At 39.9% G+C, this 23,837-nt stretch overlaps 1 protein-coding gene across 5 annotated transcripts; it reads right to left on the bottom strand.

Moving 5' to 3' along the window:
- Positions 1–1,384: 1,384 nt before the first annotated feature.
- Positions 1,385–22,962, bottom strand: dnaaf9 (dynein axonemal assembly factor 9). 5 transcript variants are annotated; one of them, XM_071497774.1, is made up of 39 exons: positions 22,775–22,962; positions 21,966–21,998; positions 21,703–21,782; positions 21,395–21,520; positions 21,173–21,297; positions 20,675–20,771; positions 20,363–20,469; positions 20,141–20,218; positions 19,247–19,348; positions 19,086–19,141; positions 18,851–18,986; positions 18,435–18,516; positions 18,215–18,251; positions 18,024–18,108; positions 17,866–17,942; positions 17,709–17,753; positions 17,506–17,551; positions 17,250–17,361; positions 16,934–17,004; positions 16,771–16,818; positions 16,604–16,694; positions 16,366–16,469; positions 16,008–16,151; positions 15,508–15,593; positions 15,257–15,358; positions 14,484–14,601; positions 14,276–14,364; positions 13,980–14,114; positions 13,567–13,692; positions 11,284–11,321; positions 10,008–10,143; positions 9,645–9,731; positions 8,807–8,913; positions 8,426–8,500; positions 7,406–7,593; positions 7,198–7,263; positions 6,802–6,895; positions 6,360–6,474; positions 1,385–1,645 (listed from the first exon to the last, which is right to left on the bottom strand). In XM_071497774.1, exons 1-38 carry the CDS (start codon positions 22,828–22,830, stop codon positions 6,368–6,370), a joined length of 3,492 nt encoding a protein of 1,163 aa, XP_071353875.1. In that variant the 5' UTR covers positions 22,831–22,962; the 3' UTR covers positions 1,385–1,645; positions 6,360–6,367. The 5 variants fall into 5 exon arrangements, with proteins under 5 accessions (XP_071353875.1, XP_071353873.1, XP_071353874.1 ...); XM_071497772.1 differs by having other exon boundaries at positions 1,385–2,178; XM_071497773.1 differs by having other exon boundaries at positions 6,356–6,474.
- Between the last annotated feature and the right edge of the window lie 875 nt (positions 22,963–23,837).

Genomic DNA, 23,837 nt, shown 5'->3' on the forward strand with positions numbered 1-23,837 from the left:
CAGTGTGTGACAACGGTGCTCATTGCTCAAAACACTTTCCTAGGATGAACACTACAAACTCTAGTTTGACATTAGTATATAGGTGTTAGAACACAGTTTAGAAAATCTAAACTATACTGAAAACACTGAAGAGTAAAAGTACACTCAGTTGCCATCTTATTAGTTACACCGAGCTAAAAGTAATCCAGTCGGATGCAAAGCAATAAATCCTACTTCCTCCAAAATGGTTGTGCAGTTGTAGCAGCACTTCTATAAAACAGTTTCAACAAAAACTGAGCAGTTAAACCTTAACGAAAGTGGGATTTATTGCAACACCGTTAAATTAGTTTTAGGAAGACGTACCTAATAAACTGGCAGCAGACATTGTTAACATGAATGCAAACTTGCTGTCCCCTGCAGCTGGAAACAGTCAAACCCAGAGGACACCTTAATTTTGGGTCAAGGTTGGAAAAGAATGACAACTGCCCCACAGTTCCACTAAGTAAAAGTGAACAAATCCAGCAGTGTACAGTGCACTATTGTTACAGTGACCTGGGCCCACTCAAGAGGCTTTGCCAGACGCCAGTGAGAGTGATGAGTGTTTACATGTGGCTGTCATAATAGCCCACAAATAGCCTGAGCTCACTGCCTCAGTAAAAATACAACAATAGAGGGGCGGGGAGGAGAAGAAGGGCGGTTCCTGGTGGAAGTGATACGGTAAGAGTGTGTTTTAAGTGCATCTGGGTGGAGAAGGGGGCGGGGGGGGGGTCTTGCCTTGAGTCGCTGGGGAGAAACTGGCGGCGCAGTGGTGGCAGGAGAGAGGCAAGGAAACACTGATGTCAGAGGTTAGCCATGTGGAGGACTGTATCTGCCTGGCAACAATACAAGGACACACACACAGACTCCATCTTCCTTTCTTCTAAACACACACACACACACACAGAAACACACACACACACACACACACACACACACACACACACAGAAACACACTCAGCATGAGGAAACAGAGGACTAAAATTGTGCAACATGTACAGTATGTGGAGCAGGATTCCTCACATTCTCCCAGCACTATTTCAGCTGCCGTTTTTCTTTAACTAAGTGTGTTAACAGCTGAACAGCAAACACACACACACACTCTGCAGACAGTTTCTGTTTAGTCTACCTCTCCAAGTCCCAATAACAGGCCTCCCTGCCTCAGTTGGTGCTGATACAGGGTTTAGATGCACAGAGTGAATTCATGTTGTCACCGAGTGACAAATCCACCACTATGCTGAACTGGCTGCATCTGTGTCTCCTGACATCTGAGAGCAAAACAGTTACCACACAACCAGAGCACAGCAACAGAATGTATACTTGTAAATGACTAAATGTTGCATTAAGTGATAAAAGAACAAACACTGAATAACCATATAAATATTTAATGGATTACGAGGTGCAATAAATACAACAATTAGATTATAAAAGCATCAGTCACAGGAAAAAAACAGAAGTTACAGTAGTTTAGTGCAAATGCAATTCAGTTTTCGCTCACTTTCTGTGAACATCCTCAAAACAAAATGTGGAAGTGAGTTTGGCACTTTTGAAGATCGGTTTTTCTTCTTCTTTTTTTGCTTCTCATCACAATAGATCATAAGAAGTTTTTTTTCCTTTTACCTTGGACGGCCTGTAGATAGGGGAAAAGAAATGAGCCCTTTGCTTTTTTTCCCAGATCTAATTCTGCCATCATGACATCAAACACCTCCCAACTTCAATCGTTAGTGTTTCTTGACATGAATAACAACATCCTTTTTTTATTTTTAATACATGGCTGTGCAGCCAGCCAGTATGTGGCTACAGACAGAAGATATTAACCACAATTTCACCCCCATCTTCTTCTATAACACTTTCTTGATAGGCCAAATATGTAATCTCAGGTATGGAAATAATAAGTACACCTGAGAAACCTCCTCTCGCTGTCTGTGAGGACTGTGGGGTGAAGAGCCTGTGATTCCCTTTAAACCTCGATAGGACAGAACAGCCCAAACAATTAGTATCAACAGTCCCCTGAGGGCTGAGAAACATTTGGTCAGTTAAAAATCCATTTCCAAGCCGTATTTCTCCAATAAGCACAAAAATACCATAAAAATACCAACTTCTTCAAGAAGCGCATACATTCCACATTGTTGGCCCTTTTGAACACTGGAGCCAATCTCAAAACTAGAAAAGAAGAAAAAGACCCACGCACTGCGTTATCACACTGCAGTACAAGAACATCACATTTCCCCACTTTACATAAAACCAATTAACACCAAACTTTGTTTTTGTCCTATAACTTCAGCTACAAAAAATTGCTAGCCTCCACATACAGGATGAAGACACCAGGGTGCTCAGTCTGCCAGAAAGCTGTGTAGCAGTCACACTGAGAGGCTTGTGGAGGGCTCTTTGGGCCCCCAGTGTGCAATAAGTAGGGGTCACCCAACTTTAGTCACAAACTCAATCCCCATTCATTTTTTTTGTCTGTACTCCCAACTAGGACTGAGCATAAAAAAGCAAAAATTTCCATTTCCCATTATTTGAGATATTATTGTTTTTTAAAGGAATATGGAAAAAAAAGTGCAGCTTCTCTTCTAGAGTATGTACGATTTCATTAAATAAATCAATTGTATTTGGTCTGCTATTAATAATAAACTAAAATAAAACCACTATGAAATGTACCGCTGTGAAATAAATAATTTTCAAGTATTAGAACTATATTGATTTCAGTACTCAGCCTATATTCCAACATCTTTTTGGTTAGTTTGCAAGAATACCTGAATGCACTTGAGCCCTCCAGTGGCCTTCCCCTGTGTGACCTCGTCTACTTTACCCTCTGGCTTAGTAAAAACACATTGGTTTAAAGAACAACTCCATGGATTCCTTTCACCAACACTGTTGAAGGACGGATCCTTGCCTGACAGCGCCTCCTCCCCCTGTGACAGGGAGATGAAGCTTTGAATGCAGCTTTAATTTCTGCTTTTTTCTTAGCCGTAGCCAAGGCACTGCTGGATCAGAGAAACCTGACATCTCACAACCGATCAGATTCTCTTCGAGTCTTTTTTTTTTCCTAAAAAAAATTGCATCTGCTTTTGCCTTTTGTAGCTTGTGCGAGAAGAGACATTTTGCTTGCATCTAGAATTGTTCAATTCACAGTTTTACAAAAATACTATTTGTTGTTTCGAGGTAATTCAAATTCTTAGCAGATATGTAAAATAAATGTGATCATATTCTCTTTGTTGTACCAGTTTGGTGAAAGGCAATTCTGTCAGAATATAAGTGGCATCATATTCACGACATCTCAACACATGCAAAATAGTATAGACATACTTGTAGTAGTAGTCGTGTATATGTGTATGTGTTAGTGGTAATTTGATAAATATCACAAACATCTTACATAACCCTCGACTCTTTAAGGACTAGTTTTGATCTCTTGGCTGATTATGTTTTCATTGCTCTGCTCTTGGACGTGGAGCAGGTTTGAATTTGTAGCATCTTGAGTCTTCCATACATCAGCGTCAAAGCTATTTCACTGTCAATCAAGGTAAGCCTCTGCAGTATTACATAACTACAGAATGACAGCAACTGTTGCTCCAAACAGACGGCTTTAGAGAGTGCATCTCTGCATCGCTAAACAGAGGATCCAGCTTAAACATGAGTTATCATGTAGTCAGCAAAGGATTTATGTTACATATTATCCTGCTCTTAAAACAAGCACTGTAATCTGTTTGCATTTTGTCATTTGTAAGTGGGGGTAATGCTTTTTTTTCATGTCACATCTCATTTTGCAACAAAACCCTTCACTTGCTGTTAAGACCCTTTATGGTTTTATTAGCGATACAAGCACTCGAAGCCAGTATCCAGCAGACCGCAGAATACGAGCTGTGAGGGACTGAGAATTTAGCAGCTTGTTCGTTTGCTCAGCTTTGTCCTTATAGAGCTCTTTGAGGGTACTGTAAATCGAATATATAAAAACACAAGGTACAATTGCACTTCCTTTATAGAGTGAAGGAGGAGGACTGAAAGAGAGAAGTTCATGGAATGAATAACTTGGGGTAAGCTCCTCCTTTCTACGTGAACCCCTCCTTTGCTGGCTATCTGGAACATGCCTAGGTAATACATGTCAGAGGTGTACTTCATTGCTGTTATATTCTATTCTATGCAATGAATCATTCTTCTAAACCACAGTGGCACATCTAGCATGACAGGGTATGGCTTGTTTAGGTCAAAGTGGACTACTGAGAGGACAGATGGGGCCAGCAGTGTCAGGTTAAATTCAGGTTTAGGATTATTTGAATCTGTACAGATACACACAGGCCATCTAGAGGAAATCACTCCATGTTTTTTCTGCCAGCTGAAAGCTGATTATTTCAATTTTGCTGGCTGTTGACAGCACTGTCAGACATGACATACCCAGAGCTTTGAATGGCAACCCAAAATACACTGAGGTCACCACTGATTTAAAAATATCTGTTTGGATAAGAATCTAACAACAGTGAGTAAGTGTTCACCTCACAATGAAACATTTCCACCCTCTGCTCCCTAATTCCCCTGAATTTGACTACGGACTGGAAACATGCTCTTAGAGGAAACACCCTTCCTCTCTTATCTGACAAGGTGAAAATCTCAGTACTGGAGATTGTTTTGGTACAGTGCACAAAGGCCAATGTAATATACTGTACCATTGTAGTAGCAGCAGTGGGTGCACACGTCTACGTGCATTTAAATGTTCCTTTGTCAGTATCAGTCCCCTCAACACAAAGCTTGATTGTTAATTAGTCTGCATGTTACACTGCTGACCCCATAATGAATGACAGCCATCAAATCTCAAGAGATTGTAGCAGGGTTCCCACACATATTCAGCTTCCAAATTCTACATATTTACCACACTTGTGGTAAATGCTTGTTTGGTTAGGAATCACGATTTATAATTAAACTGTTGCTCAAATGATAACACAGGTTTTCCATATAAATTACATTTTCCTATAAAGTTAGAGAATTTCAAAACCTGTGGAGGAACCCTGATGAGAGGAAGACATGCATTCAACATTAGTGTGACACAGGATCACAGAGCAACTTGTAGCATAACTACTCATTTAAACAGAACATAGACTGTCTCTGCAACATCACATCATTGATACACAGCCTTACACCTTTCACTAAAGGCTCAAGTCATGTTTACCCAAACCTCAAAGTTTCCCAGATTATTTCATCTTTCCCCATGTCCTATCCCAGTGTAGTGACCCACAATATGTATACAAAAAGGGAATGTTTACATTTTTAACAAATTAACATTTTGACCAAAACAGTGAAATTATTGATCCACAGCTGGCTGCAGTGAGGCTTAGCTTAACTGTGCCTACCTGGTTTGTCACTGTTAAACTAGCAGCATTATAATGAACAGATTCATTGTGTTTCCTGACAGCCTTGGCTGTTTTATGACTACACAACTTTGCTGCAGGGACTGAAATCTGCTTTTTCTGTACTTTCATTAGATTCACTTTAGGAGTCTTAAAATAAAGCACTGGGGTGGCGTATAGCTATGTGATTAATGGCATCATTCATCAGCTGTCTGCAGCCAACAGGCTGTCCAATGTTTACAGCTCTATGGCCAAGTGCTCCCTCTGCTGCAACACGGCACGCAGACAAGCTAACAGGTGGGCCATGGATTGGGTGACAACAGAGGAGGAGCGATTCTTGAGAAACCCCACCAGGGAGCCCACCAGAATCACACGGCTATCCATGCCTGTCCAGAAATAGAGCCTTTAATTTGCCAACTGTGATAAACAGAAACACACAAGCTGTAGGAGTGAGGGGCTGGAAATTCCCCTCAATTGTGAAAGCCTCATAGCTTGCAGGCTTAGAGGCACAATCGCACTGATTTAAAGATAGAGTCTTGTGCTGTGCTGTGTTTCAGATATGCGTGTAGTTCTGAAAAAATTCTCACTGCTTGACAAATGTGTCTTAATTTGAATTAACACAAGTGACCACATCAATTTTCACACTTTCATTTGATTAATATGATACCTAACTTGTCAAAGTGCTAACTGTAGAGTTAGTGGTGTGGCAGAGGGAATACGCTGTGCCATGACATAATAACTGGCTTCTGATGAGTGATGTCATTGTTAAAAACGCCCACCTCCACTGATCGTTTTCATGCCACCAAATTAGGAAACAAAGTGACATAGTACGCAGATAATGAATGGATTTCTAGCAGCAGCAGCTTCTGCAGATGTCTGTGGTATGAACACACATTGACCATTCTAGTGGAGTGTTCAGTACATAACCCCTGTGCCCTCCCTGCCCCTCCCACAGTGGTTGCCTTAGAGTTAAATAAGACGGATGGATGCAGTGGACATACACACAGATTCTATCACGGATCAAACAGGTCAGGCTGGCCCTGCAGCTCCAGCTGACGGTTGAATATCTCGATCTCTTTATTTGCCTCGGCGATGTACTCTTCAATAAATTCTTCCATGTCTGCAGTGACATGTATGGGAAACAGCACAATCACCACACACAACAGCATATACAGATGCAAGCAGACCTGCATAAAGATTCATGGTAGATTTCACAGATTTTCTGGATCTAAAAGTCAGGTTCTGTCTATGTTTGTCAATCAAATTATACTGTATCTTCCATCACTTTTCAAACACAGAGGCTGATTTTTATACCTACACTGAGACAGATTCACTTTTATTTTGTGAGTTTATTTTAGCCTTTTAAAATATGGGTGGGGGCCTTTGAGTGAGAGATTATGTGTATTGGGGGTTCAACAATAGACAGTAATTACTATGAAAAGGATACTGGGATGGAAGTTCCTTTTTTCTCCAAAGATGTCCACATATTGACAACCGTTGTAGAAGTAACCGGGTGGTAGTGGGTCCAAGTGCCTGGTCATCTAAACAGAAACATTTAATACCAAGTTGAGTCGATGTTATTGACTGAAAAGGCCCACATCAATAAGTGTTCCTGACCTTAGAAGATGAAAATTGTTTTTGAGTGTAGATTGCCCCTCTACACTCAATAACTCACAAAGATAAAGTGATAGAGAAATTATTTTTAACATATGCTCATAGCTCTTAGTGGACAAAACTCCACAGAGTAGCTTTAATGTAGTTCAGTAAACACAAAAATTCCACCACTGGCAAATAAAGATTATGTTATATATACTTATACAATTATAAATAGAAACACACTCACATATATAGTCTTGATTTCATGTATTGAGAGAGTGTTTTTTGTCTTCTTAGGCTTCTTTGTCTGCCTCTGTAAAACCCAAACAGAAACAACAGCCTGGTGTTACACAAGTTTCCTGACACTCGACTCCTGCTACCCATGATAACAGATCTATACACAAGTCTTGAATGTGTACTGCCATCAAAAACAGTGGGGCTATTTAAATGTCTACCTGCTTGGTGCACAGTCTGAGCCAGTCCTTCAGTCCGTCCTCTGTGAGGCCAACGCCATCAAAGATCAGGAAGCAGGAAGTGTTGGTCTCTTTGGGGCTCAGGGTGAGAGGGTCAATGCTCTGCTCTGAGACAATGCTCAGGCTCCCACTCACTGTGTTGTAGCTCACCTCCATCAGTTGTTCTGAGTCTGGAGGTTCCAGAGAGAGAGAGGAGCTCACATCTAAGTCGCACATACAGTTCACACCTTTGTAACACCTGCTACAGCAGCTTCATATGGTAACAGCATGCTGTTGGTGGGGTGTTTATGTTTTAACATCCACACAGCCCCTCTGCTCCCAAAATGACTCACAGACTCACGTGTACAAAACAAGATAAAAATATGTCCTAACTCAATGTAAAATACGTGTTGGATGTACAACAGCTAAATACAGCAACTAAAATAAAGTAAAATAACTGAATATCAAGCAATGTAAATGGTACACTACCCTACAGACAGTGACTGAGATGCACACTTGACACTAAGGGAATATGAGCATTTGTCTCAGGATCATACAGTCTCCACATTCGTTCCATTCTCCTGCCTCTCCCCAACTCTCTACAAATATCTGCACACTCTCTGCACATCTCCTCACAGGCACCTCCACTTTCTCCTCATGCAGCAACTCTACACAGGTCTTCAAATGAAAAAAAAGAGTGAGAAAACTAAGTGGAGGAAACCAAACCAGTGAACTATGAGCTGAATTCTAAACACCAGACACCAGAGCAACAACCGAGCAATATTCCTACCGTCAGGAGCTTCTTTCCTGCCTTGAGGGCAACCTTTTCTATAACAATTCCCAAAAGTGGGGAATGCAAATGCAGGGCAAACGTTTACCAAGGAAAGAAGTCACATTTGTTTAGTAATGCTTAACAAAAGCAAGTTCCTGGAATGCGAAATCTGATCTGAAAATTTTAAAAAGTTAGCAAAGTAAAAATGTATTTCATAAGACAAAAATAAAATTAAAGTATATAATTCCTACCAGAAAACTGGACTTTTCCCCAAACATTGTACACGTTTCCTCGGAAGGGGCTTGGCTTTAGTGATGACTTGAATGCTATAGAAACATTAGCAGAGTTTTAGCAGTGAGTAATGTAAAACAAATTGTAGGATTTAATATTAATAACTTACGTTTACAACTTCCTGAGAAGCAAAATTAGCAGAAAGATGTAAGTGCATCCTTTGGGGATACAGATTATTTCACAACACCGGCTGACAATTACTTTGAGACCTCAGTTATCTCCATATTTGGAGGGAAAGACAGCTTATGTAATCATCGTCAAACCCTGCCAACTCATATCTGGCACTTCTGTCACATGTAAGAGACAGAAAAGGGGAGGGGGAGGCTTTCTTTCCATCTCACCTTTACAGCGGGTGACAAACAGAGTCCTCTCTAGGGGCCGGTTGAAAGCCACACGCTGCTGGGTGAGGATCAGAGACCCAGAACCAGAGAAGAAGCGCCCTTTGCACCTGAAACACAGTACACGAGCACATTACACAAGTAGTGAGAAAGTCAGGTCTAGAGCAAGCCAAATGTTTGTGCTACATTTTGTCTTTGGCTGGAAAGTTGTTTACTCTACCAGCTGCCCACAGGAAAGAGGCCAGCGAATGTGATTAGCTGGGAAAACTGTAGTGGATGATGAAACTGTAAATGCAGGTACTCAGCAGGTGAAAAAGTTAGAAGTCCTGGTGGAAGAGCTAAGGATGTGTAATAAGCATCTGAAACACACGCATACATGTATACAGTACACACAAATTAATGCTTGAAGATGACTAAATCAAAAGAGCCAGACTCTGGCCAGATATCCAGTGTATGATATGAGGGGAGGATTAAGCAGAGGTTCATATTAGGATGACCACTGAGGCATGAAGGCTGAATGGACTTGATCCAAAGGGAAGGAGACCCCCTCTGTGTACATGGCAACTGCATGGCCAACTGCTTGTTACTGTGCTGCCAGGAGGCAGCTGGTCATAGAACACAAGATGCCCTGAGGGGCTTTACAGCAATCAGCAGCCGATACCCCCACCACTGCAGCTGAGTGGCAATTAAATGACAGGAAGGGAGGTGAGGCAGGACCGCGGAACGCTGCGGCAGGAATCAACGCCAATCTGTTGCTCAGCGGTGAAAAGGTTGAGTGTGGACACATGAGGACACACGGGGGTCACAACAAGTAGAGTGGAACATAGAATGAGGGTCTTACCATCCAGGGTAGAGGACATAACGTGCTCTCAGCAACTGTGGCTCATTAAAGCTGCTCTCAGACAATATCAGATTCACATCTTCAGTCCTAATTAAGAAAAAAAAATACAGGAAAGTGTGAATACTTAACTCTTTACAGCATCAAAATACCATATAAGCACTTATGAAAATGTCTTCTATCCGTATTAGGCTTTTACCTGCAACAATGAAATGTTGTCAAAGCATAGAAAGCATTGGGAAATGTTCATGTTCACTTTCTTGTGCAAACTTCTCTGACCCAAAAGATTTAGCCTTCAGGGAATATTTTAGCCACAGACAAAAGCAGTTAATGCACAGCATCGATCACGATTCTGTGGGTGCTTACCTGGTGACAGCTCCTCTCTCTGCTAGTACGAAGGCTGCAGTGGGGTTGGCAGAGCGTACCAGCTGCTGAACATACTGCATGAGAGGGTGCTTCTGCTCTGCTGTCAGCCCGGTGAACACCACTGTACTCACAATACCTGACATACGGCAAGAAACAAAAACGAAGATGAATTCCAGGAGAAACTTTCCTGAAAATACAATGTCTGTGTAGCCATTGCAGAAATAGCACTTTTAACACTAGGTTTGATTTACTGGTGATACTGTTGCTGTATCCTGCCTGCAAGCTGAAGGCTTTAGGGAAAGTGACATTTAGAATACATCTTATGCCTGGTAAGAAACAAAATAAATAAAAACTAATTCTGTGACAGGTTGCCCTACTACTTATTCCATGTGAGTGTCACCTAAACCCAGACTTTCCCCTCTAGCCCAAACTGGGATTTTCTGGGGTTTCAGTAACAAAAATGACACCGATGGCAGTAAACCCAAATCAAATCTTCAATATGTCACTTCAGAGAGCAGGATGGAACATGGATTGTGTGCAACTGATTGCTGAACAGCCGTCGCTTGTTGGGTAGTTTCATTTCTATATTGCAATATCCCCATTGAACTTGATCTAAAATCTTAAGGAACAAAAAAGACCACTGTGTTCTAACAGTGGTGGTGGAGGATAGTCATAGGATTGGTGATGTTTCACTTTCACTGTGAAGGGTTCTGTGTAGCAAAGATAACCTCCAAATGTTCAAAGTTCTATTTGAAATGCATGATATTAAAAGTTGTATTAAGATCCCTAGTGTTTCATAGAACACAGTGATGTAGTGATGTCCATAGATTGGCTAGTAATACAGTAGGTTCCAATTTTTTGAACAGTTAAAGATGTAGGATAGTTCTGCTGGAGGGTGAATGGCACAGCAACACACATCACAAGCAAACAACAAAGCATTATGTAACACTTCTTCACTGGGTGTCTGTGTTGGATCTCTAATTTGCTACTTTACTGTGAATATTTTTTCATACATGTGCAACTTCTCCTCTGAATTAATTTGAAAAAAAAGTAAAATCTAACATTTCTTGACCTTTAAGATTTACATTGTACACGACATGACATATTTGGGAGGGCCACGCTGAAAGACTTCTAATAGGCTATTACATTTCTGAAAAAAATCAATATCAGTGAATATCAATCTAGTATTTCCTCAATATTCTGTGAAAGGGTTTCTCCTGGGTGTATTTTGCTGTTGGGAAAGTGGAGGAGAGAACAGTGCACAGACAGGACGTACCTTGGCTGCACTGCTCCAAAAGCTTAGGAAACGCAAACCTAAAGTGAAAGACAAGAGACAGAAGAACTTCACTTAATTATGCAGTATTTGCTGTATATTTAACTACTAACCATCAGTCAAATGCAAATTTATTTAAGCTAAAAGGGTACTTGAATGACACACATACAAAGAGCTGTGTTTTCATTTATTTAGTTAATGGTCCTCTTTATTTTAACCCATATCTTGTTCAACAGAATCATCACTAACAATACCTCTATTTATGACTAACGGGAGCTTGCCAAAGTTGTGCAGAAATAAACAGGCTAATTCCATGTTATGGCCCTTGGCTAGCAAACAAGTTATCTACCATGAAGCATTTTTCATAGGATGACATCATGACTATGACTGGCAACTGACCGGTGTAAAAGCTTTCTGTAATCTCATTTAATCTTAACATAATTTATCCTGAGTTTTCAAATCGATCAGTGTTATACACCACTTTCTGAATAACCCTCCAGTGCTAAGTCCCCCTCCAGCCACTACAGACCCTCCTCTGCAGCTCTTAGGGAGCCTGGGGGAGGGTTGGGGGATCAGCAATTTGAAAGGCATTTATCTTTCCTGCCCTGATGTAATGAACTGTGTACATCCATCACAAAGAATGGATCATGACTGACTGATGAGCTTCAGTAAGGAGGGTGCATTGGTCACACATGTGGATCTGGGGGATTAGAGAGCTATGCAGAGGGGGGTGACAGGCAGGTCAGGCCTAAGCCAGGCTAACCACACCCAATTAGCGCCATAGTAGGGGTCCGCAGACCTCCATACAATCTATGGCAACAGAGTGATAGGGGGTTTGTTGAAGATGGCTCAAAGTTAAAGTCAGCACTAACCACATTGCTAACTAAACCTCTTATTAGACATTTTTCCACTGCTGAGTAGAGCTTGTTATGGCCTGACTTGAGGGACATCACAACATGTTTATAGCACAGAATCTAAAAACATGTTAGATTTATTATTAAAACTGAGCTTGCTAGACAATCACCTCATCTAAGGGACTGTGGCAGTTTTCCTGGCAGATTTTTTCCTGCATATGTGCTCAAGTATTTATGTGTTACTGTGCAGAATTAAATTATTATACTTCAGCTGCTTACCAGGACATTTGTTGGAACACCTACTGGCTTTTCAGTTCTGCAAGCATGTCTTAAAACCTAGATTCTAGGCTGCCTTCATCTGTATGTAAGTATCACTAGCCAGCCCAGCTTGGCTGTGCAGTGGAAAACAGCCTATTAACTGGAGTGGTATGTCATATTTCGTGGAGCAGCTCAGTCAATCTATGACAGTGAGAAGCTCTGTAAGCTACATCTAAAGCCTGTAACAAAAGGAGAGAGAGATTAAATGTAGGACTGATCCTCTCTGTAAAAGGGACCCAGCCTGAGTTTTAATAGCTAAAAGCGTCATGTAACCTCGTCCTGGAAACCTCCAGTGCTTCAACAATTTATCAACATCCGGCCCCGTCTGTCATCATCTGGTCTGTCCATATGTTAGTTGAAAACTGAACTTTCAAACTGGGTGAAACCCTCACTTGAATTTCAGGTGCCATAACCAGTGTGTTTTTGCTTATTTGACCTCTTTAACTTTGCAAATAAGACTAAATTATGGCTAAATGCAAGACTGCCATTTGCTGTTAGCAGGTCATCTTTGTTGTATGCAACTACATTTGTTTGCACTGATTGCAAATGTAAGCATGTAATTATGCTAAAAACTTTTGGAACATACTAAGCACATGGACAAAAGGCTGCTGCAGGAGTGATTTGAGAAGTTTTTTTGTGTTAAAACTGAGTCACTAAATCCATTTTAACTGCAAGTGGTGTGTATCTGCTATTCATTGGATAGATATTTGGTGAGGTATTCTTTAAGATACTGTAGTATGAGTAGATGCATGGAAGTAAAAACCTTCCAATCACTGAGAATCAGATAAAAACACTGGGAAGAAGCAGGAGGTTCTGCTTGAGGGCACTTATCGTGAGGTAGCTGCAGGATTATGACATATAGTATTAATTGGTAGGTACAACCGAGTCTTTGGATCAGAACAGGATATAATAATTTTAGAACTATTTCTTCTGCACATACAATGTCAGAGACCTTGAATTGTTCACTGAAATATTTGTTTGGTCTTGTCATCATCCACCTGTTTGGTTAACTAGTAACTTAATTAACCTGATATATTTATTTTAGCTTATTTTGTTTCTTTTGTGTATACAGAAGCAGAGTGAAGATTCAGTCTGAAGGAGACAGAAATCTCACCTGTGCTCCAGACAGGAGGCGAACGGGTCTACACAAGCAGTGACAGCACCAATGGTGAAACACGCTTGGACAACTGGGTCAGGGTGGAAAAGCACAGCCTGGACGACATCTAGAACATCTGTGTATCTGTAAAAGTAGGAACATTTGCAAATTTTAGAGACAAGGAAAGCAAATTAATATACTCTAAATACTCAAAAGGTACAGATACTAAGATATGTTTTATGTAGTAAGATGAAATTATCTGTGTCTTATGAATATTAAAGGATGGACATCAGAGAAAATTATTTTCCTTAAAAGAGAACATGCTGTTTTTTTTAAATAAAACACCTTCATTTAGCTCAGCTCTGTTCATCTGGATTAGTTTCGACTTCTCAGTCCCCAGCTGTTTCAAGTTGATCAGCGGGCTGTCTTACCCAGGTGAGAGCACCAACAGACGGGGTTTGCCTCCTGGGCCTCTCTGGCTCTCCAGGAAGCTGGACAAATACTGCTGGAGGTGAGAGGCTGAGAAGCTGCCACAGCTGTCAGGACCAGGTTCGTACACAACCCACCTACGGGTGTAATGAAAAATAAATTCTTATTATTTCTGTTTGTGTTGTCAGTCTTGTATTTAATATGACTAGAATAAAATAACTGAAGCACATGTATGAAAAAGCTATAACAGTAGGGAAAATATTACAAAGAGCATGTCATAGGATGTAGTCACTTTTACCTCCCACATTCTTTGTTCAGCTGGACCAGGAAGTTGCAGAGTCTCTTCTTATGGCTTCCCGGCAGTCCAGTGATGATGGTAATAACAACCTTTTCATGTATTAAAAAGTCCACATCAGATACAAACTTTATCACCATTACCATAATTAACCTATGATGCCAGAGGGGGAAAAGACGTTGCTCCACTGCACCATATTCAACATGCTCACCTTGTCTCCCTGGCCACTGACTGGGTTCTTAAGCTCTGCAGAGGGGAAGAGCACTCCCAGGTGGTCATACAGGATGGGCTCCTGACTAATGCTACTCAGGGCAAAGTGCTGAAGAAACCTGGTGAGGGCCAGAATGCAGTTATCAGTAAGCACAAAAGAGGTCACAACTGATTGGCACAACTTAATGAACAAGTGTGTTGTGTTGTGCTACGGGTAAGGCTTCATACTTCCTTCCAACGGCAATGCCTTTAATTCTCATTACTTGGATTTGCTCAAGAAATTCACGTAAAAGTACAAAATAATTTTTTCTCTCTGGTGGAACAGAGCCTTCAGAAATGACACTGATAATGTAAAGTTTTGCAAAAGAGAGCAACTCCTTCTTATAGGCTCTATAGTATGTTTATGCTTTAAACAGATGGATGTCCAATTAAATCAGGTGACAGATTTAGGACCAATTTGGGAAGAATAAGAAGTTGCAAAAAATGCTGAGTTACCCTTGCATGCCATCTTTGTTTTCACTATATTGATTGGAAAGAAAGTGTGTGCACTGTTTATTTAAGCCCAGATAATGAAGCTATATTATCTTCTTCTTTCTCCCAGCAGACCTTCCAAATGTGAAGAGTCAGCACTGATGAAAACATTGCGTCAAGAAACACAAGCTTAAATACTATTTTGGGAATACATACTCATGATTAAGCAATACCTACAGTGTCATCAAGTTTTACTACTTGGTCAGTCCAACTCTACTATGTGCCTGCTCTGTGTGTACTAACATGTCCTGTTCTGGCAGATGGGAGTATGAAGTTTTCAGGCTGCCTCTGCGTTTGGCCACTGGTGGCTCCTGACTGTCATGCAGCTTCTGCAGTCTGGTGTGCCTGAGAGAAGAAAGTGATTAGAATTTCTTTTTGAAATATTTTATTGATAAAGGCTGATAAATGATAAATGCAGAATTACAATGTTAATAAGCTAACATAGTTATTCATACTCATAGCTGAAACTGGTAAAGAAAATGACGTTGCCTTACATGTTTTTCTGGCTCCAGGTCAGTTGTCCTTGGTCCAGCAACTGAAGAGTGAGCCCAGATTCAGAGTTCTGCCACACTGACAACACCTGAACCAAGAGAGAGAAGGTTCATACAACTTGAGCTGTATCTTGAATGAGCATAAAATAAAAAAAAGCAGTATAAAAAATGTTTTGTTTTATAGTAATGGATCATCCAAGCACAAACACAAAACCAAATCCTATTTTCTATATCATCTACAACTCATACATCTCTCAGACTAAACATTTTCAGATATAGGACAGCATATGTATTTGAAAATTAACGTATAGCAGAAACTGCTTTACGCTTTTCATGTCATTTTAAATGCTTATGTGACATGTCAATAATGATAATGGTGTAATATCTATTATCGTATTAACTGTATCAATGTTATATAGACATGATGAAAGTCTGAATCAGCAGTTGTCAGATGATCTCTGTTAACTTCAGTCTAAAACCCTGTCAGAGGCTCAAGTTCTTACCTTGGAGTAGAAGGCCCTGTGGCTCTTAGATCTGGGCTGAAGAGCAAAGACCAGACACTGATCAGAGCTGTGGAGAGGGAATGGGAGGTGTGGGAGCAGGCTGCTCTCATACTCCACAAAGAGAGAAGCCACAGAGCTGGAGTCCTGGTAAGAGGACACAAAAATCATACCTAAGTAGTTACCATGAGTGCCACTGCATATGCAGACAAATAACCACATATAACCAATAATGAACTAATGAACAAATTAAAAGATCTTGTGAGAAAAATAATGTATGTGATCTGATGCAAGATGAACTGCTGCATGAAAATAGAACGCAAAATAGTTTTGCTTCCAGTCATATCTTTAATAGTCATACCAGATCATAAAATTTGATGGTGTTGATGTGATCCTTGGACAGAGTAATGCTCCCATATTGAGAATGGATAAACAGGAGTCCCTCAGAGAAGAAAACAATCTTCCCTAAAATTAAAATTTAAAAAAACAAAATATTATTCACAACTCTTTGTCATATAATGTACAACAGTGGCCCAAGTAAACAGTAAGACAAGATTGCAAAATCACTTTTGTAACCCATGTGAGTGTGTGAATTTCACCTTCTTCAGGTGTGGAGAGCTGGCTGCTGGAGAATACATACGCAGCATCTGCCACAGTCAGAGCAGTTCCCAAACACGTGCCCTCCTCTTTCTGTCAAGGAAACATGTAGTGTAGTGAACATAAGGAAACATGTAGTGTAGTGGACATGTGAAGCTTCTGAACTCACCTTAGTAAGATGTTGGGCTTGCTCAGATTGCTTTACGTCAGACTCCATCTAAAAATGATAAACACACAAGTCTGGAGACTAAGTTTTTATTCAGGAGCCAAAACACTGGTCCTGTTTTGGACTTTTAATATGAAATCAATGTTATTTTCAGCCCCTCACATACCAGCCAGCAGGCATAGCGAGGCACAGTTGTTGTCAGGATGGTGTAGCAGCTGTCTGAGGACACAGTGCCATCTGCAGGAGAGGATTTGTTTGAAATGGAGCATCAACAACAAAGCCAAAGAATGACAAACATGGAAGATGAATCACAAATACGATGCTCAGGGCAGAAGATAGGCTATTTTTAGACTAATCCTCTGTGTTTCAAAACAACTTTTGCCTTATTCTGTTAACAGAAACGTATGGATTTTTCCTGCTTATTATGTAAATCAAATTTCAGCGATCCATTCTAGTTAGACTTAATCTAATCCGCACTGTACCTTTCTGCTGAATATTGATGCTAGACTCGAAGAAGGATTCAGCAAAGACCACGGAGCCCAGGTCCCCCCTGTCTCGCTGCAGGTCTGGGATGTCATGGACCGTCATGGAGGCCTTAGAAAAAGAGATACAATTAGTCAAATGGAAAAAAAAAACAACTTTCAGACGATTATATACATGTTTTCATCACGACAGTTTGAACAAGCAAAAAATAATATGCCCTTTAATATGCTTTAATAAGATGCTTCTCCAACTTACTGTTTTTACTACATAACGGCTTTCTTCATCCGTCAGAGGAATGATCCTGAAAATAAAAAATGGATCTATAGGTCTTAAATCCTATATTTACAAAAAGATTTTTAAAGAAGGCATTTAGAATCTATTTTTCAAATAACACAATGAAAATGCCAAAGAGCTGTGATGAAAATACAAATACTTGCAAAGCACTAGTTAACACCTACCTCCCCTGCTTGTTCACTGCTTGAATGCTGAATTCGCATTTGGACCTGAGGAGAGGAAATACACTATCAAACCGCTTCAAACAATAAATTTCATTTCATGCTTGGCTGAAAGTCTCATAGAGTGAACAACAGTGATAAAATTAAAATCAATATGTACCTGAGAAAACTGCGGTACTGACTTAAATTCATTGAGTCCAAAGCCACTAGAAAGGTGTTCTCTGCTACATCCTTAGCCTATGATAACAAACATTTCATTGTGAGTAATCATACATACTGTGAGATAAATGTTAAAGTTTAGTGCACTTTTTCTCTTACCTTGGTAGCACTGGAGCTGCAGGAGTAGCATTTGATTCCTGAAAGGACAGCTTGAACAGCAGCTGAATAAATCTCTGATAAAAGTCTGAAGAAAAAAAAAAAACTTTTTCATTCAGAAATTCTCAAACAACGGCTACCTAATAGCTTGGACAGAAAATGATAATTATGAAATCCAAATATAAATCACTTACAATACTTCTGTTTTCTTTTGCTCTGTGTTTTGATTTCCTGCAGGTTAAATACAGGACAGTACAAATTATGAGATTGGGTAATACTGCTCTAACACCTCTGCAGCATAGTAGCCCATGAATAATTATCAAAGATGTCAAATACAAACATCACACCTAATAGTTTTCACAAAAATGAAGCTGAATAAGATTAAATGAGCAAAGCCATGCAGTAAAACCTCACCAAGGTACGGAGAGTGGGTGGTCCCAAAGAAATAGGTTCGAGAGCAGGCTAGAGGTCCTTTGGGAGCCACACACTGCAGAATCTAAGAGACAAAAAAATGTGTCTTTTAAAAGATGCATTCATGTCAAGTTCCCACTTCACAGTGGTGTAAACACTGCTCTGTACAACACCAACCACTGGTTGTACCAAAACACTTCACCAGGTGGTGCTGCAAGCCAGTTTCCCTCTTATCTTGAGCAATGTGACTTATTAACTTACACATAATGGAAACATCAGATAAATGCCATTTGAAATGCATGAGTTTTCACAGTGGCAGACCTTCTGCTCTAATAACCAGTTTAGAAGGTGTCCAGCCATTAATAGGGATGTTATAGTAATAAAAGTAGTTTACAGTGTTAGCTGCTGCTGCTTCTCACCATGTGTCTAGCTGTGGAACCTTGAGGCCCTGTGTTGCGGACCTGATGGCTCTCTGAGGGAAAGTTGAATGAATAACTCTCCAGATCCTCTGAGGAGGAATGCTTCCCAAACAACACAAAGGGCTGCTGACTTTTACTGAAATAAAGAAACATTTGATTAAGCAAAAGCTTATCAGCTTTTCATTCTATAAGGTAAAAGACTAGAGATGAACAGTTTGTTGAATATGAAGAATACCTTTTAGCTGTGATGTTGCTTGAGATCAGTCCATGAGAGTAATAAGTACGGAAAGCCTGTGGATTGATGAGAATACACTTAATGAGGACAATGAGCTGACTACTAAGATCAGACACTAAACACCATTTGAAAATGCTCTTTCTATGTGGCTATAAACTCACCTCCCCTGCCTGAGCTTCAGACAGCTCCAGGATGGACAGATGACTCTCCAGGTCCATGCTGGAGAAAAAGCTACTCCACTGCTTCTCAAAGTTAACCAAGTCCTACAATAAACAACACCAAGGTTATAAGTAAGTATGATTAAATGGCATTGTTCATACCTTCTCATACCAAATATGACCTTTGATTACAAGAGGTTCACCATGTGACCACCAGAGTGTCAGTAAAGTTGGCAAATACAAAGCCAAAAAAGATCAACCCTGGTTGGTTGGAGGTGTTTATGTCCTGCCTCTGGGTATAATACTGTACTTGTGTTAGTGGAGTAAAACATCAACTATTGGTTTTTTTCCCCAACAGAATAAATTACTGTTCAAAATATCTGAAGAATCTCAGTCCAGGTCATGATATGTCAAGGAGCTACATGAAGGCAACTAGACTTGCTTGAGGTTCTTGTAGATGTTTCAACTTTGATCTAAAAGATTTCTTCAGTTCTGACTGACAAGTAGGAAGTTCAAGACATTGAGCATCAAGACAAGCAGTTCAATGTCTTATATGAATGTACAGTATTAAATGTATTATACATTTGTCTTCATATAGCTCTTTGAGATACCATTCAAAATATTGTATTCAAAATTTCTTCATTAAAAAGTAAAATAACTTAACATAGCCCAAACTGATGTCTCTGCTTTACTAATTTACAAATAACTACAAATAACTAATTATTAAGATGTCATCAGTTTGATATCTTTCAACTGACTGATTAATAAGCTAACGATTTATAAATGTGTTTATTTATCAGATGCTATAACTTACAGATTAAAAGAACAACAGTTCTGCAATGTAACAGAATTGTATGAAAGTAAGAACAGCAGATGAGTAACTAAAGTCAGTGTTACCTCTGCAAGGAGACTGTCCAGAGACACTGGGTCGAGTCTGGTGTATATCTGCCAAAGCTTCTCACTCATATCCATGAGCTGGACAAATGGGAATATACAATTTGAATTAACACAAGCTGAATAGGAAGCAAAGTGCTACAAACACTCTTATGTAATATATAGTTCAACATGTTTGTTGCACTTGAGAGCCTAACAAATGTCTTTTTACTCATTTTAATGTACCTTGTATTTAATTGTAAAAAAGCTTCCTCCGCCGATGCCCTCCAGGGCAAAGGCTTGAATCAGAGGCCACTTTTCCACCATAAACATATCAAACTTCTGGATGTGCCCTAAAAATAACAGGAGAGCAAATGAAATTATCAGGGTTGTTGGTGTAACTATACAGTATGTGCAAGCTTTCAAGATGGTGAAACTACACTGTATTTTGGCTTACTGTGATGTCATGTCATGTGGTTGTCGTGTGAGCACTTCTGATTATCAATTAAACAGATCAATAGCAAATAAATGTGGTTATTAAAATGTGATGATATGTACCCTGGGAACTGTAAGGAACTCCGATACGATAACAGTCCTGCACCATAGTGACAAAGCTGGAAATTTTGAACTCCTCTGCTGCTTCCTCATCTTCATACTGTGCATGGAGGTGGACAAATTACAGGGGTTTGCAAATTACAAACGATTACAAACACTGCTACAAAGGGTCATATTTAGATATTTCTACAATGAAAAGGGTCTGGAAAACATTTTTATGATATGTGAGTTTTCATAGCAGTGTGAGACAATTCTAAAGGTGGTATATCTGGCTGGCTGGTATATCTGTAAAAACTAGAACACAGCTAAACCTAAGTTGACTTAACTAATGGGCAAATGCTTGAAAAAGATTAACAGTAACTTCCAAGGGTTAAAATTGCAGCAAGGTGGATATATTAACATGCCTAAAGACCCTTGACTAGGTTCATACTCCTAGCTGAAGCACACGGGAACTCTGATTAACAGGAATGATAGAGGGGGGGAGGAAGAGGGCTTTTTAACCTCTGCCTTTGTCATGCAGTAGAGATGCAGGTTCCTCCAGTGAGATACGTAGGGCAGCAGGTAACTGTAGTTTAGTGGGTTGCAGTACAGATGAACACACTCCGCCTTGATCAGTAGGATCACATCTGACAAGCAGACAAGTAACATGTCAAAGTAATTAAACACTAAAGCAAGCACAAAGATATGATCAAAAATATAGTGAACAACAAGTGAAGAACTCACCATCTAGCATTTCTTCTGGAAATTCCTCAAGGACATGTTCCAGATTCAGCTGATTTCGTCCATACAGTCCATAGAACAGGTATTTCGCCAGCTCAGTGCACCCCTCATTATATCTGCTGTCAATTCCTTAAATACACACAAAATTGCATTAATATTCATTAGCTGTTTTGGAATGGCCTCATAAATTGTTTTATTTGCCATCTGTTGTGAAAAAATGTTTCCTCTAGCCTTAGCAGCTGACAGTGCAGTTAACCAGGCCAGATAAAGAAACAAAGGTTAGAGATAAAAAAGTCTGCAACTTAACATACCAAGAGAGCACAAGATGCCATCAGGAGTGGTAGCACCACCCTCACAGAGCAGAGACTGAATCTGACGCAGGCGACAGCAACTGAAAAATACAACAAGAATATATATATATATATGTAGTGTCATGGCTTTGTTAGTGATGAACATTAACTTCAGATGAATGTTACGGTAAAAGGTTAATTCTTAACCTTGTAAATAGCAGTTTGATTTAAAAAACAAAACAAAACAAGACAAAAAAAAAACTTCAACACAAGGTGAAACTTACGTGCTGTTCCAAGCATTTCCACCACATCTCATCCTTTTAAATACAAAAAACCATCTTAAGGTGGAAATTGGCATTAAATTGGGGCTAACTTGTGTTAATATTTGTTTGTCATACAGGTTAATTTACCAGTGGGAATGTTTTTTTCTTTCTTAAAGTGAGAGCTTTGTTCAAATTCTGACTTCCAAATCTACAACACATATCTCAAAAGTCACTCACTGTTATGAGATGAGTTTAAGATTTCATGGCTGCCAAAGAATTCTCACAAGTATGACACTTTTTTTTTTCTTCATAATAATCACATGAAAATGTATAATTATGACATTGTTTCAGGAGACAAGATTTATTAGGTATAACTAAAACTAATGCAGTCTAGTAGAGCAGTCCTGTAACAAATCCCACCATCATGAGGGTTATAATGTACAGTTTGTGGAGAACAAACCTAATGAACTGTCAACCGAATGTATGCCAGTGATTATGAATTATTTTAGCTAACTGTTTCAACAAATCCCTCATAATTCGTTATGCATTAACGTTAGCTTTAGGTTTTGGCAATAAAAGACATGACTTTGGTGTGGGTAATTTCTAGTGTCATGTTACATTAAAACAAATGCCGCTTAAGCAGCTAATTAACACTGGCAATGTAACCTTCCTAACGTTAGCATTTTTACGGTACCGTTACCGTCAACTAGAGACAACTGGGTGTTGGAACATCGACTAATAACGGACAGCGATTCGAGCTAACGCTAGCCGCGTTAGCTTGACAGCTTCACTGAGGCGTTTCTGTAAACAGAATTCGATATTAACATTACCTGACAGCCGGGTTGACTCCCGAGAATTTCCCGTTAACTGTTCTTATACCGGCCATTATGATAGTTGTTACGGTGCACACCGTTTACGCTTGAAACCGAACAACGTTGAGTATTTTGCGTTTTCAGGCCGAGAAACTACATCATCGTCTCCATCACCCTGGAGAACGTCTACAGAAGAGAGCATAGCAACGGAGCAAACCATTCAACAAATGGGGGTATTCAGAATATCGTAACGATACTTGGGAGCCATTCTGACAAAATAAACCAATCATATTAAACTACTTTCAACTAGATTCTTATATTTTTAGAACCGTATTTCCAATCGACCAAATTAAGCTATAAAGAGAAATTAATGTAGCCGAATTCGCCGCTCTATATCCCCATTTTACGGTGTAGTACTATCTTGTTTTGGGCCGTTTGACAGCGGTAGGCAGCAGCAGAACGATCATGGTGCAATCCCCCAGTAATCTCAGTCGTTGTGTATGTGGGGGAACCCCTGCAACTATGTCTGTGTCAGTATCACTGTACATGTATGTGCAATCAATGTTAATCAGTCCCGTGGCTTCATAATAATAAAAACTGAACTGCGTTGCTACCTTGCTACTGTAGAGGAAGCAGTGAAAAAAGATTAAATGTGAGTTATATTGTTGAACTGAGTAGAGATACATTGCTGCATCCATAGTCTTCACTGTAATTCCCAATTTGCTCACTCAATTTAAAAGTTAATTGGAAATGGCCTGCACACAAAACTTGTTTAAATGCATGCAACCATAAGGGACTGTCTGCCACGCAGCAACACCCTTCACAACAGAACCAACTTCTACCCAGACCAGATATGCAAACTGCTACCACCTATTTCCAGTACAACGGGTTTCTACTGACAAATGCATGGCAGTGTTATGGGCTCACCAGTATCTTCCATTATGCCAAATCTCTACACGGGGGGAGTAGAAAGCAGGGCCCTGAACCCTTTCAGAGGAACAGCACTATTTGCAGGGAATGAAGCAAGAGTCAGCACAATATCCTTTTAAGTTATTAAATTAGCTTTGTGTGTGTGTGTGAC

Source organism: Trachinotus anak, unplaced genomic scaffold (assembly GCF_046630095.1).
Source record: "Trachinotus anak isolate AG129_WGS33_773 ecotype Australia unplaced genomic scaffold, CSIRO_AGI_Tana_v1 ptg000015l, whole genome shotgun sequence".
Classification (NCBI taxonomy): domain Eukaryota; kingdom Metazoa; phylum Chordata; class Actinopteri; order Carangiformes; family Carangidae; genus Trachinotus; species Trachinotus anak.

What these genes read in the sequence shown, in the direction of transcription:
- dnaaf9 (XM_071497774.1), bottom strand. Translation starts at nt 22,830, where the DNA reads ATGGCCGGTATAAGAACAGTTAACGGGAAATTCTCGGGAGTCAACCCG. An exon ending in GCAGCTCCAGTGCTACCAAG is followed by an intron (nt 17,943 to 18,023) that starts GTAAGAGAAAAA and finishes TTGTTATCATAG; the next exon opens with GCTAAGGATGTAGCAGAGAA. An exon ending in GTTTGTCACCCGCTGTAAAG is followed by an intron (nt 8,501 to 8,806) that starts GTGAGATGGAAA and finishes ATGTTTCTATAG; the next exon opens with CATTCAAGTCATCACTAAAG.